General features: G+C 41.8%; 1 protein-coding gene and 1 long non-coding RNA gene across 7 annotated transcripts in view; one reads left to right on the top strand and one right to left on the bottom strand.

The window, feature by feature from the left end:
* The window catches only part of evi5b (ecotropic viral integration site 5b), a 38706-nt gene that overhangs the window by 9482 nt on the left and 5014 nt on the right, over positions 1 to 24210 (top strand). For 2 of the 5 annotated variants that reach the window (XM_063890831.1, XM_063890833.1), the window contains exons 2-18: positions 1792 to 2024; positions 7137 to 7326; positions 9367 to 9591; positions 9715 to 9789; positions 9951 to 10076; positions 10159 to 10302; positions 11942 to 12031; positions 12216 to 12313; positions 12722 to 12782; positions 12861 to 12914; positions 14381 to 14413; positions 14822 to 14965; positions 15709 to 15840; positions 16628 to 16768; positions 16864 to 17022; positions 18929 to 19075; positions 19467 to 19562. In XM_063890831.1, the coding sequence (XP_063746901.1) occupies positions 1792 to 2024; positions 7137 to 7326; positions 9367 to 9591; positions 9715 to 9789; positions 9951 to 10076; positions 10159 to 10302; positions 11942 to 12031; positions 12216 to 12313; positions 12722 to 12782; positions 12861 to 12914; positions 14381 to 14413; positions 14822 to 14965; positions 15709 to 15840; positions 16628 to 16768; positions 16864 to 17022; positions 18929 to 19075; positions 19467 to 19562 (2148 nt within the window). Of the gene's footprint in view, positions 1 to 1791; positions 2025 to 5118; positions 5297 to 7136; positions 7327 to 9366; positions 9592 to 9714; positions 9790 to 9950; positions 10077 to 10158; positions 10303 to 11941; positions 12032 to 12215; positions 12314 to 12721; positions 12783 to 12860; positions 12915 to 14380; positions 14414 to 14821; positions 14966 to 15708; positions 15841 to 16627; positions 16769 to 16863; positions 17023 to 18928; positions 19076 to 19466; positions 19563 to 24210 lie in introns of those variants that run through there. The other 3 variants (XM_063890836.1, XM_063890832.1, XM_063890834.1) reach the window with 3 other exon arrangements.
* LOC134869309 (uncharacterized) lies at positions 4590 to 12272 on the bottom strand. 2 transcript variants are annotated; one of them, XR_010166400.1, is made up of 4 exons: positions 11856 to 12272; positions 9336 to 11775; positions 8885 to 8969; positions 4590 to 8099 (listed from the first exon to the last, which is right to left on the bottom strand). It is a non-coding gene; the product is annotated as an uncharacterized LOC134869309 (long non-coding RNA). The 2 variants fall into 2 exon arrangements; XR_010166399.1 differs by having other exon boundaries at positions 9336 to 12272.

Here is a 24210-nt window from a genome sequence, read left to right as displayed (position 1 = left end):
ATCATATTGATGACTAAGGTCCTCATATTGGTTTATAACCTAGGACGCCACACTTGTCTAATATATTTCATAGCCAGAAGGCTTCCAGGAAACCTTGTAGACTGTTACTTGTTTGATTTAAAACATTATATCATTATTTGTTTCGATTGCTAAAACATACTCTCTCTAAATCTTAGGGGAAATAGATAGATCTAGATAATAGATAGAAATGATCTCTAGAAATGTTCATCAACATCCAAAACTTGAGTTTTGCTGGGGAAGACACAGCATTTCTCACATGTGTGATTGTAACTTCCATAGATTGATAAAGAAATAGCATTGCTTTCTTTAAATTCAAATAGTATTTGAAGCTATTCAACAATAATATTGCTGTGTGTGTGTGTGTGTGTGTGTGTGTGTGTGTGTGTGTGTGTGTGTGTGTGTGTGTGTGTGTGTGTGTGTGTGTGTGTGTGTGTGTGTGTGTGTGTGTGTGTGTGTGTGTGTGTGTGTGTGTGTGTGTGTGTGTGTGTGTGTGTGTGTGTGTGTGTGTGTGCAGGAGGGTAAAAAACCTCAGCCATCATATATTCAGTATATGGCCCATTCCTCTCACCATAATTACCACAAACTTTTTCTAACCTCCTCTGCTTTTCTCTCTTTCTCTGCTATATCTTTATCCCTAGACCTGATACTCGCACAGAAATGACTCATCGTTTTGTACTGAGTAAGATTCAGGATATGATTGGTTTTCTGCCTGGTAGTGTCAAGACTTCCTGTTGGGTTGAAACCAAAGGCACATTTCATTTACTCAGGTGCGAGAAGAATTTCAGAATCCCCTTTTCTGCAAGGTGCAGAGGTGTACTTCCTGTTTCACCCTGACTTCAGCAGGAGACGTTAAGAAGTTGTATCTTTAGTGGAGCACTTTGACCCCTCCTGAGTGTGATCAGCGTATGACTACAGAGCAGCACATTTAATAGGTTGAAAGTTCAGAAGAGTGGATGACTGTCAGGATAGAACGTGTTACTCTAATATAAATGGAATATTTTCTTTTCTTTTTGTGGTGTTCTCCTAATGAGTACACGCTGGATTTTCTCATGGAGTGTGTTAGCTGCTGAAAGATTTTGGATGATTTGGAATAGCAGGTATGAGTACATAAGATTTACTGCATTGAACTGTCAGGCTGTTTGTTGTGAACCAGGTATCATAGCTTTCCTGAAGTCTCTCTCTTTGAGGACAGTACATTGTCCATTGTTGAGCTCCAACCACCTGTTACTGTCAAATGAATGTGTCAAATGTCAGGTTTAGTGGCTGCAAATAACAAATATATATATGTATAAAATTGATTTAATTGCTTATTATTCTCCATTAGTAGTTTAAAAATCTCATTTGTTTTCCTCAAAGTCCAAGCTGATTTCTTCAAATGTCTTGTTTGTCAATCCAATTTCTTCTTCAGTGCGCAGGTGAGGAAAGGTGTCCATCATGTAGGATAAGAGCAGTTTTGAGCATCTTAGATTTAAAATAGAACAAATTGGCAACAAATGATTCATTCAAACCATACTTAAAACACTGAAAGACAAGCAAGTCATTTTAAGTATTGATTTTAGTATCAGAAGGCAACAGATTATATTTGCTAGTGCTTAGTATGAAAACCATTCAGCTGATTTTCAGTAGCTGCAAGATCAGAACCTTTTTTTCATATTTCTGGCATGAATGATGTTTAAATAAACTCATGTTAGACTGCCCTGTGAGGGCGTCACATTTCTTTATACTACTAGGATGTTCACTGAATTAAGAGGTGTTCTCCGTCCTCTGCAGGTGGCGACAGACAAGGTTGCTGGTAAGCTGAGTTCTACTCTCTCATGGGTGAAGAACTCGGTGTCCCACACGGTCAGTCAGATGGCTAGCCAGGTGGCCACGCCCACGTCCCTGCAGACCACTGCCACTTCCTCCTCCACCTCTCTGTCCTCGCCAGGCCTTTCCCCCACCTCACCCGCGCTGCTCACTCCTGATGATGTGGAGCTGCTTGCCAAGCTGGACGAACAGAACAGGTAAGCAGTCTGTCTCTGGAGCGTCTCCTGCCCGTCAAATGGACACGAACACAGGGAGAAAGAGCACAAAAGAACATAATCTTTGAAAAAGTTTAGGCATTATAAACATACAATAAGTCAATTTCCACAATATATAGATATCTCAAGATATTTGCTTTGAACCACTACAGTGTGAGCTCACCCTTCACTAAATTCTCTTCTAGCATACCACCATCAATGCTGAAAACAATCCTACTCAATGATTGAAGTTACCTAACTTAATTGCTTGACAGTAAATTCCAGAAGATTAATAAGAATAATGTATGTTCATTTAGAATATGTATATAGACCATCAAATAAAAAAATATACATCCAACTGCTCAAGCCTATAATCAATATTACACATTATCCCCACCCAGCAGCATCAGTTATCATTAGTGCATGAATGTAACGGGGTTTACTATGTTAGTGAGTGGGATTTTAACACACTGATGGCACAGGACATAACTATTTGACCTGGGTTGACCTGGCCCATGAGGGTAGAAGTTCAGACTCTACATAGGGGGGTTGAGTGGATACTCCCCATCTTCTATAAGATGTTAGATGGATTTCCTTGGATATAAATGGACATGAAGCTTGTTCCTGTCCCCAGTAGAGCGATTAGCATGCACAGTAATGTGATAGAGCTGTAAGCGTCCAAACAGGTTAAACTTCCTCAGGAAGTTAAATACTACAAATACTGTTCAAACACTGCAAGAAAACAATAGACATGTTGAATAACGTTCATACAGTCATTTACACATTGACCACACATATTTAAGTATGGTTTATTACATTTCTATTCAAAATGTCAAGCGAGTATTCAAACATTTGTCCACCCTATTGTTGTTTTTGCCTTGTCTTTTGTACACATCTGATTCTTCACTACTGTAGGATCGTTGTGCACCCCCCACCATCCCCTCCTGAGCTACACATACAGGAAGGTGATGTTCAACATGTTGTGACAGGCCAGCTAGCTAACCGGAGAATATAAAAGTAAAATACCTGTGAACCAGTCTCCTGTTTCACAGCTTCAGGTTCTGGGCTGATTTGTAATTAAAGGGTGTGTGACCCTGTTTGACCTGGCATTTGGTGACCTGACTGGGAGGAGGAGGAGACTGTCTGGTTTAAAGTCGTCTCAGTGTGTGAGAGATGGTTGGCCCATTTGATTATAGCCTCTCTGGAGGCTGTCTCATCCACTGGCTTAACAGAACCTGGGAGAAAAGGTTGAGGTGTGTGGGAGAATGCACATCCTGCGGCTACTGAGAGGGAGTGAAAGAGAAAAGTTGAAACAACCACATCACTGAATGGGGGCCAAACTGGCAGGATCCTCCTATTGATTTTGAAGTTGCAATGTGTTTTGCATTGTGATTTTAAGTAACTGTGATTGTATATCTTTTAATATACGGGACTATTGTGGCAGTTGGATATTTGGAGGGATATCTTACACAATTATTTTGCTTGTGCATACTGACAATTCATTCCATTACAAAGAAAAAAATGTTGATTGTGTTGTCAGAAGTTAAAGAGGTTCTAATATGTTCATTTGAAGGTTCATATGAGTATTTAGTGCCTCTACTGTGACATGTTTCCATGCTTTAATGTTCAAAAAGCTCTTTATTTGCCTCGTACTGCCCTGGGTGTGTGGGAGAGAAACTCCTCTGGGAACACAGGGATTTTAGCCTTTGCAGACCATTTACATGCACAACAACCTATAGAACACACTACAGGAAAGGGAAAACTCTAAAAAGCATAATAGGAACTCTTTAATGTGCTGTTAACCATTCTGTTATATTCGTTTTTTCTGTAACAGCCAAAATATTCCTGGGTCAATGTGACCCAGTGCATGTTTAACCCTAACATCCAGATTTTCTTGTTTGTACCTCTTATTACTATCAATTCAATCAATATTTAGTGCAATTGTGTTATTCACCTTCCACAGATCATGGTTTCATTAGGATAATTCACTCAACAAAAATTACACATTAAAACACATTTTTCTGTACATTGGAAAAAAACTAGATATAAAATACATTAGTTTTGCTTAACATTAAATGTTTAAAATGTTCAGGGTCAAATTATACTGTTTGGGTCTGTGGGACCCGTTTAATTTTTTCTCAAGCGAAAAATGATACAATTAATTATTTTTTCAAACTCAGACTCAATGGCCTTGGCTCATTTACTATGAAAAATATATATCATTATACATTTTCAATGACCACACGTTGTACACCCCCCTTACACATTTACATTACATACAGGATGTTCGGGTCAGACCCGAGGCTAATGCTAGGGTTGAAATTGTAGTGTTGTGTGTGTGTGTGTGTGGAATAATATGTATCACATTTGCACTTCTGACCCCTTTTAGCCTCCACTTTCACTGCCTGGACAGATTGACCCAAATACAATCTCTGTGATATAAACATTAGGGGGGGGGGTTGCAAATACATGACATGAACCATTTTCATTTTACATGTTTATTGCACTAATTAATGCAAGCAGAAGAAGTTTCATACAAAAAAATTATTTTATGTATTTTTCCTAGATTTTCAAACTTTAAAACGGGTCAGTTTGACCCTGAATGTAACAGGAGGGTTAAAAGGTGATGCAAGACTGTTCTCCTGCCAATTCTTCCTCCGTTTTGTCTTTCCCCAAAGGCTAGTTCAGTGTGTCAGCATGGAAACCAAGCAAACGGTTCAGAGTTCAGGATTGTGTCACAGTTAACTAGAGGGATGTAGAAAGCAAATCTCTGTTAAATGTCATGACTCATCGGTACGCCCACAACTGCCACTGCTCCAGAATGCCAAGTGACTCTTTCCCTCATTAGTGGAGATCAGAACTAACCAGGGAAATGTTTCATTTTGTCCCTAACTTCATTCATGAAGCTCTGGTGACAGAAGTCACAATGTCAAGGGGCTCATAGTTCATATGCCCTCTGACCCTGCCCTCCAACCCAACATATAGTGGGGCTCTTTCACAAGACTCAATTTCTCTGCTGCCACACTGATACTAAAGCAACCTGTAGCACGTGAGCAACCCACTGTGAAGAGCCCCGCACTTGCTTACCAAGTGTTTGTGTGTTTGGTTAGGCCTTTGTACCCTGCAGAGCAGATAAAAGGTACGAGCGTTCGTTCAATAGTGTCACACAGACGAGGAAGTCCCCGGCTGACTGCTACAACATTTCAGACATGCCATTACTGCTCCAGAATTCCTAGAAACCAGAAATATGAGGAATACATCATGAGTTTTTCTTGGTAAGGTTTGTTTTGATCAGTTATAGGCCTGTTCTGTTGCTGTTGTGCACTGCGAATAGAAGTCATACTGAGAGTGACACAATTTAAAGAGATTGTACCTTTAATTGTGTAGCATGTAGTTTAAAATTGTCTTCAAACGTACCTTTTTAATCACAGCAAACATTGCTTTACTATAGTTAATTCTGTTCGGTTTTTAGTTTTTGTATTTTTGAGGCTTCTAACTTCTGTTTGACCACTGGTGAATTATTAGCAGAGCTCTCGCTGTGTTCAGGTCCATGTGTAACTCAGCCGTTTGTGACCGAATAACTGAAATAAAGTGGAAACTCCTTCCAAATTCTCTCTGTAAGATGTTACTTTTGAATCACTTTCAGCTTTACATCAGAGCTGAATAGAAGTGTAGCAGCACCGGTCTTTCTGGGAGTCCATTTCACTCCCTCCTCCACACCCCCCACATTTGGCTGTAACCCTAAGCCTTTCTGGGAGCACCCTGGCTGACGTCATGGTGCTCCGGCAGAGGCCCAGGCTTTTTTCCGAGATCAGGTGTCTGAGCCTTTGTGTGTCTGTCACCGGCTCTTCGGTGCCACCACACAGGTCGGGAGCCGCAGCCTCTTGTCTCTGCACACTGATCCTTGATTGGGTCAGTCTGTCAGTAATTCCACTGCCAAACTGATAAGGGTGACACCGATTGACCTGCTGAGAAACACATTGGTGGAGCGGTTCATCCCCCACAATGCACTTCAAATGCAGACTTTGAGTGTTTACAAGACCTTCAATATTCGTTGTTGCTTTCACATCAGACCTGTTGTAGTTCTTTCAGACATTCAAAGTTTCAGCCAGTGCCAACACCCCTTCCTTTAAGTGTTTTATATCCCTTTCTGTAAAGTCATTCATTGTTCCATTTATATCAGTACCAACCTGTAGTAACTGAGATTTAAATGAAGAGGATTCTCTCTGCTTACTTGTATTTACTTTAGCTCCTGTTGTTTATTATTATTTATTTATGTTGTTGGTCAAGCTGTTTTATAGTTTTTCCACTAATAGTGTCATTTATTCTTTGTCGAGCAATTCTTTAATCAGATCTGACATGTAAGACTTAACACATCTTGAGAGGGGAAATAATTGTCTGCAGACTCATCATGTGTAAAGTAATGCTGTACGTTTTCAAAGAAGGTCTCATCATTTTAAAGCACCATCCTAAAACGTGGGCAGCTTTCATTAGATTTTCTGTGGATTGTGTTTGAGCAATCACAGTTTGAAGTTTGTCTGCCTTCTGTTTTTGCATTTTGCCTTTGAATGGTTAAGGTCATGTGAGGGTAAACCAATGCAATCGGTTGTACTTGGTCTTGTTTGGAGGTCAAATCAGCGTGGAACAAGTTATCTGGATCTCTATTTTATCTCCCGGAAACAGATTCAGATTTCAGACAAACTGTGTTTGTTAAAAATATTTCAAACCCAACTTCTCCCACTTTATTTTGACATACTGGTTTTCAGAATGTTGTTCTTGCATATGTTCAATTTCAATTAAATGTACACTTACTCTGATATTTCCAAATACCAAAAGGGACAATAATACAGCAGGATCTAGTTTCTAAAGGACTTAAACAACGTACAGTTTGTATTACAAGCCTGAATGTGTTACTCAAGGAAAAGAAAGACATTCATATAATTCCATTTAGAGTATATTAATGTTTTGACTATGCGTCCGTGATTTGTGTCTTTAATGAAGAGACACAGATTCTGATGAACGCTTGAAACAAACATGCCTTGCTTGTAGACGTATTGGTAAAGAGATGTTGTTGTCTCTGCACAGTGATAACCGTCCATCTTCCCTTCCCTGCAGGCTGCTGGAGACCGACAGCAAGTCTCTGCGCTCCATGAACGGCTCCAGGAGGAACAGCGGCTCCTCGCTGGTGTCCAGCTCCTCCGCCTCATCCAACCTCTCCCACCTGGAGGAGGATACGTGGATCCTGTGGGGACGAATCGTCAACGAGTGGGAGGATGTGCGCAAGAAGAAAGAGAAGCAGCTTAAGGTGAGAGCGGGGCTACCTGTGAGGTGACAGCAGAGTCTGTGCAGCCCTGCTTATAGCATTAAGAGCTTAAAGCTGTGCCAGCCATCTGCTGGAAACTAGGATAATGCAGTCATTTCATGAATGATAGGAAAAAATGAATGCGACTGAAATAAATAGTCCTGGTCTAAAAGAAATAGAGAAAAGATTCTCATAGGCTGTTTCTGGATGAGCATTTGTTTAGACTTTAGAACAAAGTCTTGTGATGCATATGTTTTACCACTTTTGTTTCAACTGCTGGCCTGAATGCTACAGTGGTCAAATCTGTTTGAATGTTTACTCGGTCCAGAAATACATTCGAAGGCTATCTGTTGTAGGTGACACTGCAGTGTTTTTTTAGTGCTTGACATTTGAAGTTAATTTTAGCTTGCTTGTTTCTACAGTTACTCTCCGAGGACTTGCGGTAGACCTGTGCTGTCATAAATGACTGTCAATGGACAAGTGGAAAAACACAAATCCTGTTCATTTCTCTGTTGGATAACATCGTGTTCACCAAAAGAGTCATGGCAGTCACAGTTTATGTGCGTTTGCTTGGTGCTGCTGTGGAATTGATTGTGATGCGCAGGTCATTAAGGTCAAGTCAAACCTGAAGATTATTATTGCTCTCTAACGGGGAGAATTATTGTTCGGCAGATCCACAGTCATGGTGACACACTGAACTGTTTGGTGAAACCCCGTGATAACGCCTTTCTCTGTAATGCGTTCACTTGCTTGTTGCTCGTGTGGAAACGGAGAACCTGTGGATGAAGAAACACATGTAAATGGAGAGGAACATTTTCTGCATCTGTTTTTTCTTTTGACACGCTGTGTAAAAAGGGAAGTATTTTATAGCACTGAACACGCTTTAGTGTGATTATGTAATTTAACAGAAGTAGTAAATCACCAGATGGTTGCAGCTGGAGGGATGTTAATCATAACTGCTGAGGCCTCCACAAAAAGAGGTTTTCTTCCCCTTGGCTGACAGAGACCCAGTGTGTGTTGCGCAAAGGAGGGAACGTTGACTTTCTGTCCTTGTCAGCAAAACCTCTGATGTGTTTATGTTTTTGAATTCTGTACATTTCATACTGAAGAAGAGAATTATAATTAGTGTGTTGGATATCTGATTTATATCTACTTTAAATAAGTAAAACCATCACAGTCATTTGATATGTTGAAGCTAGGATTGGTTTGTGTGTTTTTTTAAATTCCAATAATCATTTAAAGATAGAATCCAAGAGTTTATGCAAGCTGTCATATGGTCTGGAACAGTTTATTTCCTATTGTTTTCATCGCAGGAGCCTCCTTGTGGTGACGTTACCACCAGGAGATATTCTGACATTTCTAAAATAGTTCCTCAGTGTTCTATGTAATGGTGTTTTTGCTTGAAATGCACCATCTGTAGTTGGTTCCTGGCACAGCGTTGATGGGAAAACAAAAGGCTGCTGACTGTAGTGCTGGGCTCAGAAAGCAGCTTTGCTTCAGACACATGAAGACATGAGGCGGGGCATTGTTCCAGTACAGAGCTCCATTTGTCTAGTCTGACCTCTGAGAGGGGAGGGGAGATCCCTGCTGGAAGCCTGCGTGGGTGGACCTCTGCTCCAGATGCACCCTGGGTTGAGCAGATGCACCTACACACACACACACACACATGCACACACACCACAGCAGGAAAGACCAGTGTTCTCTGTCAGCACAGGAAATTGCTTAATCAAATTGTATCTGCAGTAATAAATGGAAACCAATCACACTACAAAGTGCCTCGCTGACAAGAGTATATTTGTCAGTGGAAACCGCATTATTGTGAGATGCACACTGTGCTGATATGGGAAAATAAATCCTGGACAACAAAGCTGCCCATGGCTGTATCGTGTTGTATGAAATGCTGTCAATCTACAGTGTTGCCCACTTTCAAACATAAACAGACGGGTCTTAAATGCTCTTTAAAATACCTCATCAATGTCTTTAAGATGTAGCTATATTAAAATGAATCTCACCAAGTCTATCTATTATGATCTTTTCCTTCAGGATCTTGTCAGAAAAGGGATTCCTCACCACTTCCGGGCAATAGTGTGGCAGTTGTTGTGCACAGCCCAGAATATGCCCATCAAGGATCAATACTCGGAACTCCTGAAGATGACGTCGCCCTGCGAGAAGCTGATTCGCAGAGACATCGCACGCACTTACCCCGAACACGAATTCTTCAAAGAGAAAGACAGCTTGGGTCAGGAAGTGCTCTTCAACGTCATGAAGGTACAATTTTCAGTTTGAGGAACCTGGTTGTTAAATGATGTTCCCAAAAAGGTGTTTGGCTTTCACATCCATAATGAAGTGTGTGCAACAATGAGACTCACCCAAAGCTATCTGTCACCTCAGGCATATTCTCTGGTTGACCGTGAGGTTGGCTATTGTCAAGGGAGTGCATTCATTGTAGGACTGCTACTCATGCAGGTAACAATCCAATCTTCACCACACACACACACACACACACACACACACACACACACACACACACACACACACACACACACACATTGATTCACTAGCAAATACCTTGTTCATGTTTTTTGTGACAAATTCAGAGGTTTGATTTCATCCTGTTTCTTCCCCAGATGCCAGAAGAGGAGGCGTTCTGCGTGTTTGTGAAGTTGATGCAAGACTACAGATTACGAGAGCTCTTCAAGCCCAGCATGGCAGAGCTGGGTCTCTGCATGTACCAGTTTGAGTCCATGATCCAGGTAGACACCTCATGCTTGGTAGTAAAAGTTTTTTCTAGTTTTGAAGTAAACGGCGTGAATCCATATGATCTCTGCCTCTCAGGAACAACTCCCGGAGCTGCATATACATTTCCAGGCTCAGAGTTTCCACACCTCCATGTACGCCTCCTCCTGGTTCCTCACCATCTTCCTCACCTCCTTCCCTCTGCCCGTTGCCACCAGGATCTTTGACATCTTCATGTGTGAGGTCAGTTGACGGGAAGTTCAAACCTTCTATGAACGACATTATGAATCTACTTCAGACATCTATTTATTTATACTCTCTAGAACAGTGGTTCCCAACCTTTTTTTTACCAAGGCACCCCTGAAAATATTTCTCGACCCTAAGGCACACCAACTTTGCGTAGATTTAAAAACCACACCAGCACATTCTATAGAACAAATAATCAAATATAAGTCATCCTTAGTGTGATGATTGAAATATGAAAAACAGGTGTACAGTAGGCTCTTTAGTTTTGGCTGAAAATAGTAGGCCTTCCTGTGTAAAAACAAGGATTCCATGAGTCATTATTTTACATTTGGATTACAAAAGAGGTAGGCCTATGATAACTTCAAATAAATAATAATTATAACAGAATAATCCGTTCTAACAGCAAAACAAAATAAAGCTATGTTATGCACATGTTAGTGCCTACTTTTGGGAGCAGAGTCTCTCTATGCGCAGGGGGAGAGTGGACAGTGCAACGCGGAGGTCCTGTTCCCCTGACAGCCGGGCGGGTCTTGTTTTTGACATATGCGAGTGAGGAAAAACGCCAGCTCGCACAAGTAGGAGGTAGGAAACTGTAAAAGCACGTTAATGGCACTCTCTGAGAGGGATGGATATCGTGTCCCACAAGCAGCCAAAAGATATCCAGACGTAGTTCACCATGTTTCAGTGTCAGGGAACGGTCAATACATAGCTCTGCGAGTTCTTCCTGAGCTCTGCTGTTTAAAATGGTGGCTGATAATAATGAGAGAGGATTAAACGGATCCCGGAGCCAATCGAATATCAATCGATGGCGTTGGGCAGAAAGCATTCGCTGTGCTGTCTGCTTTTAGACTTCTTTTGCACTGCTGTTCCATCATGTTCTGCCCTCTCTGCCTGTGTTAGGGCTGGGGTGCTTCTTTATTTATTGTCACTACATAACGATCCATCTTGTAATGTTTTGGCGCGAGGATAAAAAGCTGCTCCTTGCACGCCGTAAACAATGACGGCAGACATAGGTCATGAGAATTTAAGCAGTCCGTATGAGGCTATATTCAATTTAATATTTCAAAATCTGAGCAATATATACATTTTATTAGCTTATCAACTCCATTGTACAACTAATAAGATAAAGTTATATGAAGTGAAGTTAATTAAGTGAGAAAAAAAATTGGGACATCAAAAAAAGATTCTACGGCAGACCTGGAGAGTGCTCGCTGCAGCACAGCGGTATGAACCACTGCTCTAGAAGAATGCGCTTTGTCTTTTACACCTAATGTACTTTTGCCTGTCTTTTTGAGTTTGTGGTCTATGATTGAATATTATCCTGCACATTTTAAAGGGACAGTGCACAAAAGAAAAGTGTTTTCACTTCAAAAGATGCAAGGTTGACATTTTTTCTTCTGCTTTGAGGGAGGCTTCATTGGTAGATTGCATTAAGTTAGCTGTCATGTAAAGGTAATCCATTAGCACCACCTGTTGGAGAAAAACAGCACCACATTCAGTAGTTACTCTTGAGTTGTTTCACCATTCCTATGTAACCTGATCGAACAGACCTTTAACTCTCAGTCCACTTTAGAAAACGTGTCTGAGTGTTTTACTTAAGATGGCTCCTCAGTGAGAACTGTTGCTCTCTTTTCAGGGTCTGGAGATAGTTTTCCGTGTGGGACTGGCCATCCTTCAGATGAACCAGACTGAACTCATCCAGCTGGACATGGAGGGAATGTTACAGGTACATCTCCATGAGTTCCACATCACATGTCATGCAAGCAGTTCTCATTTCTACTGTTAGCTCAAGGGACGAACCTCCGCCACACCCAGATATTGAAACAATTACTGTGCCGATTACATGCTCCAAGTAATGATTGGAGGTTTACGTGTGTGTGCCACTTACACTGTTTCTCTCTGTGCTGCAGCACTTTCAGAGGGTCATCCCACACCAGCTCGACAGCGGGCCAGATAAGGTCATCCTGGCTGCCTATCAGGTTAAATACAACGCCAAGAAGATGAAAAAGTAAGCCTCTCCTTTTGCCATTGCATTTAGTTATATATCATATCTACTGCATATGAAGGATAGTTATTGCTCCGGCTTCTTTCACTAAACAATTAAACTAACTTTTCCTTAACTATTTATATTTCAGCAAATGTGGAATGAATTGTATGTCAGCCGTTTAACATTTGAGATTCAGCCTGCATGGCTTTATTTTATTTTTCAGACACTGTTATTATAAATCTACGAAACACTTGAAACTCATATTTGTTAGAGAGTTTACTTGAAAATATCACAACCTTAAATATATATCCTTGGATACTTGTTTTTAAATTTGGCCCTGTTTTCTCGCTTTGATTTTTATTAGCACCCAAACCCACGATAGACTTACTTTCCCGAGCAACTCTAATATTCTTGTCCTCATTCTTCCAGGTTGGAGAAAGAATACACTACAATCAAAACTAAAGAGATGGAGGAGCAGGTGGAGATAAAGGTGTGTGCAGATTGTTGAGTGGTGAAATAAATGTTGGGCAGGATATGTGTATTTAGTTTTGTACTTGTTGTTTTGCAGAGGTTGCGCACAGAGAACCGGCTCCTGAAGCAGCGGATAGACACACTAGAGAAAGTGAGTGGAGCAGAACCTCCTCATCAGCATCACATTAACCCCACCCAGCTGTGTGTGCTCATACATCATGCTACTCTGCTTCATGGAGGAGTCTTTCACTAACTGGGCTTACGTTAGGCTTAAGTCCGTTTACATGATGAACCATCACTGGTGCAGTGTGGTACATGTTCTGATTGCAGATAATAGCGATCAGAAGGCAGAATGGGACTTGAATATGTGTTGTTGTCACGGTGACTGTCTGCTCAGACACTAACTATAAAGAGCCTGTTGGAATGTGAAAGTGTCTGCTTGGAGTCGATACAAAGCACTGCATGCCAAGCTGACCCGTTCGTATGGTCCTGCAACATTCCGTGTCTCTCTGAATGAGCGCTACTGCCGCTGCCAGGTTAAAGGCCCCTGCATGAGGGCCAAGGCGCGTTTGCCTGCAGGGAGGAACACTCGGGTCTAAATGAGTCCGTTACTCACCGTCCAGCTCGAGGCTGCTGCTCTCTGCCACCTAACTCCCAGGACCTTTTAACTCTTCACTAACTGTTCACAAACACTTTCAAAAAACATCAACCACATCAAAGCCCAGAGGCTCTGTTCAGGTAGAGACAGTTCACCCCAAAATCCACATTTTTCCTCTCAACTGTAGTGCTTTCAGTCCATACAGATAGTTTTAAGGGTTGGAGATAACAGCTGTAGAGATATCTGCCTTCTTCCCAATATAATAGAACTCAATGAACACTCACAGCGTCAACAAGATGTATTTGTAAAACTCAATAGGAATGTTTCGTTCCACAAATCATGACCGGGTTACTTGAGATAATCCACAGACCTTATTAAAAGTAGTTTCATCTTGGAGCTATTTCCTTTTTTACCAAACTACACTTTGACTTTCTCCTGCTGCTTGTGGGCTGCAGCTTGGTAGAAAGAACAGTTTCTACATAGAATGACTCTCAACAAATGTGTGGAGTAACCACGTCATGATTCCTGTGAAAAACGTTGCATCTTAACAGCTGATATCTCAACATTACATGGCTCAAAAACAATGCAGATTGAATAAATAGCACCAAAGCTAAAAGGAAAAACAAAATATTTATAATTTGGTGAACTGTCCCTTTAAACAAGGATTAGCTCTAAACTAACCTGTTGAGCATTTTCCCGCTCTCTTAACTCTGCGCACTATCACCAGAGCTGTCCTGTGCTCCTTCCTGTCTGAAACCTCTCACTGATGTCAGCACCATGTCATTTTCACTTTGTCACCAACTTTTGTGCACCCTATTTTCTTCACACCTGCATGCAATGTTCCTTTTCTACCCCTGAATGTAAACTCCATTCTACAGTCAAACAGATATTCCCGGTTGGGGAATGAACATTGCACTTCTTCTCTTAAACGATCAGTTGTTCTTTTTGTGTGCTCTAAAACTCTCCTCTGGATTGTCTCTCTCTCTCTGCTTTCTCTTGTTGATATTTCTGTTTTGTAGGAAAGTGCTTCCTTGGCAGATAGATTGATCCAGGTATACTCCTCAATTTCTCTTTACCGTGTTACTTAAGTTGCACCTTCCTCCTTTCTTCTCTCTCCGGAGCAATGCATGCTTTATGATTAGTAAGATGCAGGAACAGTAATAAAGCAGATTCAATTAACTCTAGTGATTCTCTGAATTAAGAACTAAACCAGATTACACTGTTGAATAAGTGCATGAAATAACACATTGTGGCATGTCAGAAATACAAATAATGCTAAAGAAAGGAAGCTAATACATTATCAATCACAGGTTGCTAAAGTTAAGCATGTCCTTAGAAAACAACCCGATCCCTCATCCTCTCCTCTGATTTGCCCATCCCATTCCGCCCTCTCGTTTCACCCCGTCGTGCTCACGCCCCCCCCCCCCCCCCCCTCCACCCTCGGTTGGTAACGTCCCAAGGGACAAGTGACCCGGGCTCAGGAGGCAGAGGAGAACTACCTGGTGAAGCGGGAGCTGGCCACGGTCAAACAGCAGAGCGAGGAGGCCTTAGCTCAGCTGGAGCAGGCCAAGGCGACCATCGCGCAGCAGCAGCAGCCACAAGCGGTAAGGAGGGCCCCCACCAAGTCCCCAGTGGGCCCCTGCACAGGCTCAGATCCCGCCCAGTGTGACACTGACACTGGGATGTTCCCACTCAGTGTGTATTTGCAGGATCCATATCAAGATGTTGCAATGTGCTAAAGCTGACACCTGGGTCAGCGTAAATATGTTTCAGAGCAGTTCATCTGTCACCGTTACATCCCTGTTGACACTCATCGCCTAGCAACACAACCCAGGCAGTGGCAGAGCTCTCTCTGTGCACATCAGCTTTGGATAATCATCTGATTTGGCATGCATGAATTCAGATTGGGACACGGAGTACTTCACAGTCCTGCCACCATTTAGAGTCCCCTGCAGTCCCATAAATGCCTTCATGAATTTGTTAGCAGTTGTCTCACAGGCTGGTACATTTCACATATGGCAGACTGTTGGCAGAATCCTCTCGCTGCAGATTGACCGGGCTGAATTATTGATGGTTGGATGATTCCACATGATAATGTGCAAGCATTACAATGTTTAACATAATTTATCGTGCTTCTCATGAATGATTTATGTGAAAGTGAAAAGGCAAATGGTTTTTGTCAGCTGAGCTTCGGATTCTTTGTAGGGGAGAGTGAAGAGGCATCGAGACGTGTTATTGGATCCTGGTTTATATTTCTGGATGTTATTATTTTGTACTCCTGTAATAACTGCTAATATTTAGGACACAGATATGGACATTTGTAGCTCACACACCTGTCCTGTTGTAGAAGCGAGCCCCGCGGTACTCTGAGGAGTCCGTCCTGCAGCTGGAGAGGGAGCTGGTGCAAGCCCGGCTGAAGGAGGCCGAGTCTCAGTGTGCCCTCAAAGAGATGCAGGACAAGATCCTGGATGTGGAGAAGGTGGGCCGTCTCAGATATCGTTGGACAGCCTCAATCGGAGCCATAGTACAGTATAGTTTTATGACTGGGCTAAATCACTATATTATGATGTCACATTAGGGCCATTGTAGGTTAAAACGATTTAAAACTACAGAGCCCGAGGACGGGAGTAATAATTAGAAGAAATCTGAGATTAAAGTCACACAATAAAAAACATAAAAATCAATCAGACAAAACGTTGAATGTATTCTGCAATTATACATTTGACAGAGAACAAAACTAGAGAGTTAGGTGGTGAATTTACGAGAAAAGCCTAACACGGTTATGTGAGAAGACGTGACTATTGTCTGCGCCTATAAAGTCATACATTTGACAGAATAAACTCAGAATATGCTCACACATTAAGAGAGTAAAACTGTCAAAGATCCTCAACATTTCAATTCACAAGGTCGGATAGCCCTCACCTCATTGGTCAGTCTGCCAATATTAAAATTGTATTGCGGCTAAACACTGACATTTTTGGGTAAATGCATTTAAAACTATTCACTCCTGCTTTTCAAAATAAGGTGTTCATATATTAGGGGATGAAATAGATCAATGGAAAAAGGATTGATTTGATGATACTGTATATCAGGGAAAAATCTGTGACTACATACAGACACAAAAGCAAACATTTACGCAGATATGCCTCAAGTTTTCAGTCTCTGAACATTTACCACCCCTTAATCTGCATTTTGTCTTTATAAATGTAAAATGTTAATCTGAGAGTTTAATTGCTAAATTTTAATTTGTTACCAACCTTCTGTAGAGGAACTCGTCGCTCCCAGATGACACCAACGTAGCGCGTCTCCAGGAGGAGCTGATCGGGGTGAAGCTGAGGGAGGCCGAGGCTCTGACCGGACTCAAACAGCTGAGGCAGCAAGTTCGAGACCTGGAGGAGCACTGGCAGGTGAGCAGCACGACCACTCCTGTTATATCTGGGAAACATAAAAGAGAAGTTTTGGAAGTGGTGGAAATGCGACGGGCTGCTCCTCCTGTTCTCAGCGCCACCTGGCCCGCACCACCGGCCGCTGGAAGGACACCCCGAAGAAGAACACGCTAAGCGAGCTGCAGGACGAGCTGATGAGTGTGAGGCTGCGAGAGGCCGAGGCTCAGGCCGAGATGAGGGAGACACGGCAGAGGATGCTGGAGCTGGAGACACAGGTCAGAATCACATTCATCTGAAGACGCTGGTTTTCTGTTTTGGTTATATTTTAGATTTTTGCTCTACTTATAATGCCATGAATCATAGGGTATAAAGCCATGCTGTAGTATAGAGACTTCAGTAGTGCGGATCTACAACAACAAGTGATTCCTCCATGTACTGTCACACAGTGTACTTCAGAGGGCAGCACTCATCTGTTCCAGACTCACACATATACAGTGGGGCAAAAGTATTTAGTCAGCCACCAATTGTGCAAGTTCTCCCATTTAAAAAGATGAGGGAGGCCTGTAATTTTTATCATAGGTATACCTCAACTATGAGAGACAGAATGAGAAAAAAAAATCCAGGAAATCACATTGTAGGATTTTTAATGAATTAATTGGTAAATTCCTCTGTAAAATAAGTATTTGGTCACCTACAAACAAGCAAGATTTCTGGCTCTCACAGACCTGTAACTTCTTCTTTAAGAGGCTCCTCTGTCCTCCACTTGTTACCTGTATTAATGGCACCTTTTTGAACTCGTTATCAGTATAAAAGACACCTGTCCACAACCTCAAACAGTCATACTCCAAACTCCACTATGGCCAAGACCAAAGAGCTGTCAAAGGAGACCAGAGACAAAATTGTAGACCTGCACCAGGCTGGGAAAACTGAATCTGCAATAGGTAAGCAGCTTGGTGTGAAGAAATCAACTGTGGGAGCAATTATTAGAAAATGGAAGACATACAAGACCACTGCTAATCTCCCTCCATCTGGGGCTCCACGCAAGATCTCACCCTGTGGGGTCAAAATGATCACAAGAACGGTGAGCAAAAATCCCAGAACCACACGGGGGGACCTAGTGAATGACCTGCAGAGAGCTGGGACCAAAGTAACAGAGGCTACCATCAGTAACACACTACGCCGCCAGGGACTTACATCCTGCAGTTCCAGACGTGTCCCCCTGCTTAAGCCAGTACATGTCCAGGCCCGTCTGAAGTTTGCTAGAGGGCATTTGGATGATCCAGAAGAGGATTGGGGAATGTCATATGGTCAGATGAAACCAAAATAGAACTTTTTGGTAAAAACTCAACTCGTCGTGTTTGGAGGAGAAAGAATGCAGAGTTGCATCCAAAGAACACCATACCTACTGTGAAGCATGGGGGTGGAAACATCATGCTTTGGGGCTGTTTTTCTGCAAAGGGACCAGGACGACTGATCCGTGTAAAGGAAAGAATGAATGGGGCCATGTATCGTGAGATTTTGAGTGAAAACCTCCTTCCATCAGCAAGGGCACTGAAGATGAAGCGTGGCTGGGTCTTTCAGCATGACAATGATCCCAAACACACCGCCAGGGCAACGAAGGAGTGGCTTCGTAAGAAGCATTTCAAGGTCCTGGAGTGGCCTAGCCAGTCTCCAGATCTCAACCCCATAGAAAATCTTAGGAGGGAGTTGAAAGTCCGTGTTGCCCAGCGACAGCCCCAAAACATCACTGCTTTAGAGGAGATCTGCATGGAGGAATGGGCCAAAATACCAGCAACAGTGTGTGGAAACCTTGTGAAGACTTACAGAAAACGTTTGACCTCTGTCATTGCCAACAAAGGGTATATAACAAAGTATTGAGATGAACTTTTGTTATTGACCAAATACTTATTTTCCACAATCATTTGAAAATTCATTCATTAAAAATCCTACAATGTGATTTCCTGGATTTATTTGTCTCTCATAGTTGAAGGTATACCTATGATGAAAATTACAGGCCTCTCTCATCTTTTTAAATGGGAGAACTTGCACAATTGGTGGCTGACTCAATACTTTTTTGCTCCACTGTAACTGTGCAGGCTCTGCTGATCCAGCGGTGTAACTCAAATTCTCTGTGGTTTGAAGTTTATGTTTATCAAGGCTAAACCTTTTTTCCTCACACAGAATCAGATCCACAGTAACCATCTGCGACGGGCGGAGCAGGAGAGCCGCTCGCTCCAGGAGTGTGTGCAAACACTGACGGGGCAAAACAAAGACCTGCAGGTGCAGCTGCAGGAGATCAAGAGGAGACAGGCGGAGACTGAATGCAAGGTACGACTCTGCTCCTCCACTCTCAGCTCTGTAACCACAAGTGGAAATAGAGAGAATTCTAGATTTATTTGATTGACCAGGGAAATAGTGGTTCTGTATTTAGCTTTAATGTTTATTTCAGTGCTTAGGTGTCTTGTTATGTATTCAGTTTTGCCTGGTCTGTGGCTTCCTGAAGTTGACTATTTCTTCTGCTGGGTCTGCAGATGCTGATAGATATGTTTAACAGCTGTAACACTCCCCATCTCTCAGAATTCCCCCCCTGCATGAGCATACACAATTAGAATAAAAACACTCAAAGGTTGTCCAGTGCATGTTTATATAGTAGCTGTTGGGCATCACACCTTCCGGGGGTTTTGGTAGCCCTGTTGTTGAGATACTGTTCTCTCTGCAGAGTAAGGAAGAGGTGATGGCAGTGAGGCTGCGGGAGGCTGACAACATCGCTGCCATGGCTGAGCTCCAGCAGCACATCTCAGAGCTGGAGATCCAGGTAGAGTCCCAACACACTTCCTCTGTGTCACACTTCCTTAAAGTCTGCAACAAACCACACTGAACACATTTGTTCCCTGTGGCTCACTGGGGACAATGGCTCTGAAGTCATAACACAAACATGTCTGTGACACAAACCTGTCACAAGTGAAATATTGATATTATTTCTCTCTCACATCCCACTCTTTCTGGAATAATTTGAGCTCCATCAAATGCCAGTTTGTTGACATAATGCCACTGTTTTATAGGAATAATAGTACAAAAAATAATACTTTTCTGTATACTAAATGAGTTGGGTTTTTAAAAAAATTAAGTAATATCAGACAAGATATGACAATTACTACAACAACATAGATTTTTCTGTGCAGTGTCAGATATATAAAACAACTCCCCCTTGTCACCCCAAATGTATGAGTATTAGCTGCTTCTTGTTAATTGAGTTAAAAGTTCGACCATAATACCACTGTTGATTGTTTATGGAAAAACAGCCCAGAAAAATAGAATTATTTTCTGTATACTGAACACTCAGGGGATTTTTGGCTGTCAATGAATAGCAGCAGCGTTGATTTCAAACACATTATACAGCAGCATGCCCGATTGGAAACGTGGAATTAAAGCAAACATGAGAAAATGCAATGGGGTGAATGAAAGTTTTAATGCGTTTCAATGGGTTCGTCAGGGCCCTAGTGTCTATATTTTGGATAAACTATGTTTCTAAATGTATATTAGGAGCTAAGATAGAAGTTCCTAAATCTAGAACATACAAAAAAATTAATTCACAACATTTATTTTATCTGCTTTTGCCAGAATGTCTAGTCAGGCTAAAGTGTGAACGCTCCACAGAGAGTGTGTGTCCTCCAGTGGAATAGCAGCATGAGCTACTGTCTGACTATAGGTGCTGCACCAGTCATTATCTGAGTTTGATCACTGGTTATTTCCAGAGACAGATTTCTGATTATGGTTTAGATCTTGCTCTTCTCACGGCTTTGAAACATACAGGAAGCCAGACATTTCTTTTTTCTTCTAAAAATGTCTATCTGCCAATCAGAATTTGACAAGATCTGAATCTGAGCAGTTAAGGTGTCATTTGCTAATGTTGCCAAGGAAACACCCATGTCAATAAAATCTGATGCAAGCACACCCACTCACCCGATGACGCAGAATAGCGTTAGTTATGTCATGTTTTTCTGACTTTGACTGATCTCGTTCTGGTGCTTGAAGCCACAGACTTTAGACATGCATGGTGAATATGAATCAGTAGAGCGTTCACTACACATTTGTATTCTTAAAAACCCTAAATCTGGATTACAAACACTGTAATGATGGTGTTATGAAGTCTGGAGCTGCTCTTCAAAACAGATATTATTTATTATCTCTGTGCATCTCCAGAGGTAACTGCAGCTGGTTTTAAAATGGCGGTTGAAGCACACTGCCATGTCCTTCTATGGAGTTTTCCAGACGACATAAAAAGACAAATCTGTCTCAACAAGCAAAAGTGAAGAAGTATTTATCCCTAAACAAATGTAAAGCTACACTCAACAAGGGTGACTAACACAAATACAGGTGCTGTGCCACTGCCAGCGCTTCTGATTGAAGGCAGATACCACCACCAACAATAGAGCGAGGCTTGTTTGTGGGATCAACAACACACTTTCCAAATCAGTAAAGAGGAGCAGCAGCAGGCAGATGATGTTAGTGTGTGTTTTGATTAGCCTAACTGCCCAATCGCTTTGTCCCTCTCTACTTTACAGCCCTGTGTTTTTTAAATGTGTGTCGCTGCTGGTTAGGGTAGTTTAAAATAAAAGATCCTAAAGCTACAAAAAGCAGATTTCCAGCTGGCTGTGCTATAGACAGCTTTCAGACTGATATAATGTTAATACCAAGTGTTTGAATGCCATAAATACACTGCAGATTAAGTTGCACTTTACTTAATGTCTACCTTTTTAGTAACTATAACTGTACTTTGGCACTTAACAATTTTAATGAGCCAAAGAAGATTATATATACAGTATATTTGAATAGTATTTCCATATACAGCTCCGAGAAAAATGAAGAGACCACTCCAACTGTTTCTTAAATCTTGATCTCTACATGTATGGCAGCCATTCCAGGGCCCGTTGAATTCCAACACAGAGACATCTCTTAATGTTCTCAGCTCTTTAGTGTCAGCAGACTTTGTAAAGTCCCGTTTAAGGTCTTTTAGAGAGGCTTACCTAAAAACGTTGACTATTTATAAGTATGATGCCTAAAAAAACCTCCTACTCCTCCTCCCCCACACACACACACACACACACACACACACACACACACACACACACACACACACACACACACACACACACACACACACACACACACACACACACACAATCACACAATCACACAGTGTGGTCTGAGGTTTGTTACTAAGTGATAGAGCAGCAGCATGCAACACCAACATTTACCACTGCCGCCCTCACACTTCTCAGAACCTGCATAATGCACTCTCAAGGCCCAGGCTATACACTGGATTTGCACCCAATATCTTTATCATTTTATATATGATCAGGATCTAATAAGGTTTGGCCTAGTGTGTACACCTCCCTTTAGGTACAGCGGTCTGTCAGGAGCCGGGTGTTGACTTGCACCTACCCAGAAATCACTGTACCACTGTTGGCTTCTTGGTCTGTGGTTTGGTTACTTGCCCCATAAATTGTGGGTGAAAAATCTAAAAAAGAAAGAAAGGGAAATCAGTTTCTTGCCTTCCTCGTCAGAACTGCTGTGACACTTGTTGGTGGTGACAGCTCGCTTCATGATTATAGAGGTTAGCGTATGATCAGATACGCTCTGTCGGAGTCTGAATACTCAGAACACAAGAGGTTAGGATCCACTCTTTTGAACATTTACAGTTTCTGTTTTTCAGTTAGAAGACAGATTATCCTGCAGAGATTTTTTGAACAGATGCAAATGAATGATAACGACCTCTGAGTAATGATAGGAAACATTTTGGGTGAAACTAAGATGTCTAGAAAGGTTTATGTTTGAGCCTCTTTCACTATCTTAGTCACTCTGCTCTTATAGGAAGTGGTTTCTCATGTTGAAGCAGAGACTACTAAAGGTGACATGCATGGTTTATTCTGAGGTTTCCATCTGTACATGCACAGAGATTTATCTTTTTGGTTTTATTAAAGTATACCTATATCCTGTGAATATGCCATTATCTCACACAAATATGCTACAAAATACAATGAAGTACATTTATTTAAGTAGTGATTGTTACAACTTTAAGGTACTTGTATTTGAATTTTAGGGTTTCTTGCATATTTATACTTTTAATCCTCTACATTTTGGAAGACAATATTGTACTTTTTAATCAACGATTACAGACTCATAATATTAGCGAATAAAAAATACAAATTGAGTAAATATTGAACGTTAACATAAAATGATAGGTTAAAATATACGGCTGCAGCATATAAAGTAAATAAAATTAGCTTCACATAAATGCTAAAAGCATTAATTAGCTAATAATTATAATCTGGTCATTTTAACATTAGCCCTTTTCCTCAAAGACGACTTTAACTTTTTTCACATTAGGTATATTTGGATGACAAATCTTTTGTCCCTTTACTAAAGTAGGTTTTTTCCAATTTAGTATCGCTACTTTTAATAGTAAGTAAAAGTTCTGAGTCCTTCTTCCACCACTGCAAACCCTAACGACACACAGCTGCACTACAACTTGCACTGTGTCCCTGAAGAGTAATTTCCTCTTGCCTGGTAGTACTGCTGGTTGATAAATTAAACGTTTTATCAGAAAAAGTGTCACTTTAGTCAAATGTTTTCACACGTCCTTCACAGATGTTTTTGCACATTCAAAATAACTCGTTGCTAAAAGAACGAAGAGGCACAGAAAGTGTGAAAGCACCGTGATGACTGATAACAGGATTCTGCTCTCTGGAATAGCTCCCCACTGCTGATACAGAAAATGTCATTCATCCATGTACAGTGATGCGGTAGTTGGGTTTTTCACAGAGAAAGTCTATTTCTTCTTCTGTTAGATCTGGAGTTGAGGGTGCAGGAGTGCGAGGGAGACATTTTTAGCGAGACGTTTGACATCCCCGGCCACAGCCTGACACCTGTTGATTCACACAGCTGAACACCAGGAAGTGTCATTAACTGCCTGCCCCTCATGCTGCTGGAGCGGCTCAACCTCAAAAACAAAATATTCTTGGAATAATGTCACTTGTTTAGACTTGTTGTCAGAGAAAAAAAGCCTACTGGGACCTGCCGTATTCGACCCCACCATACCACAGGAGTCAGAAAGCCCATGTGTATTTTGGGGTGCGCTCGGCCTCACCTCTCTACCTCGACACCCCACCCCTGCTGTGTGCTCTCTACACACATCTTCCCTTTTATTTCGGTGTTCCCACACTGCAGCCTGTGGTTTGCACGGCACTTGTCTCTCTGTCAAACTTGCAGCTCTCAGGGTGTGATTGAGGTTTGAAATATGTTTGTCTCCAGCGCCTGCAGATGGCTTCACTGAGGGAGGTAAACATCACATGGGCTGTTTAACTGTTAGAGCCAACATGCAGCTCATCCCCAGGGCCTGGGGAGGAAATCAAACACAAATGACACTGTGTTGTTTTCCCCACATCTGTCACTTTCAAACG

The sequence above is a fragment of the Eleginops maclovinus genome, chromosome 9 (assembly GCF_036324505.1).
Source record: "Eleginops maclovinus isolate JMC-PN-2008 ecotype Puerto Natales chromosome 9, JC_Emac_rtc_rv5, whole genome shotgun sequence".
Taxonomy (NCBI): Eukaryota; Metazoa; Chordata; class Actinopteri; order Perciformes; family Eleginopidae; genus Eleginops; species Eleginops maclovinus.
Note: the sequence above shows the minus strand (reverse complement) of the source record. Positions and strands in the feature narration are given on the sequence as shown.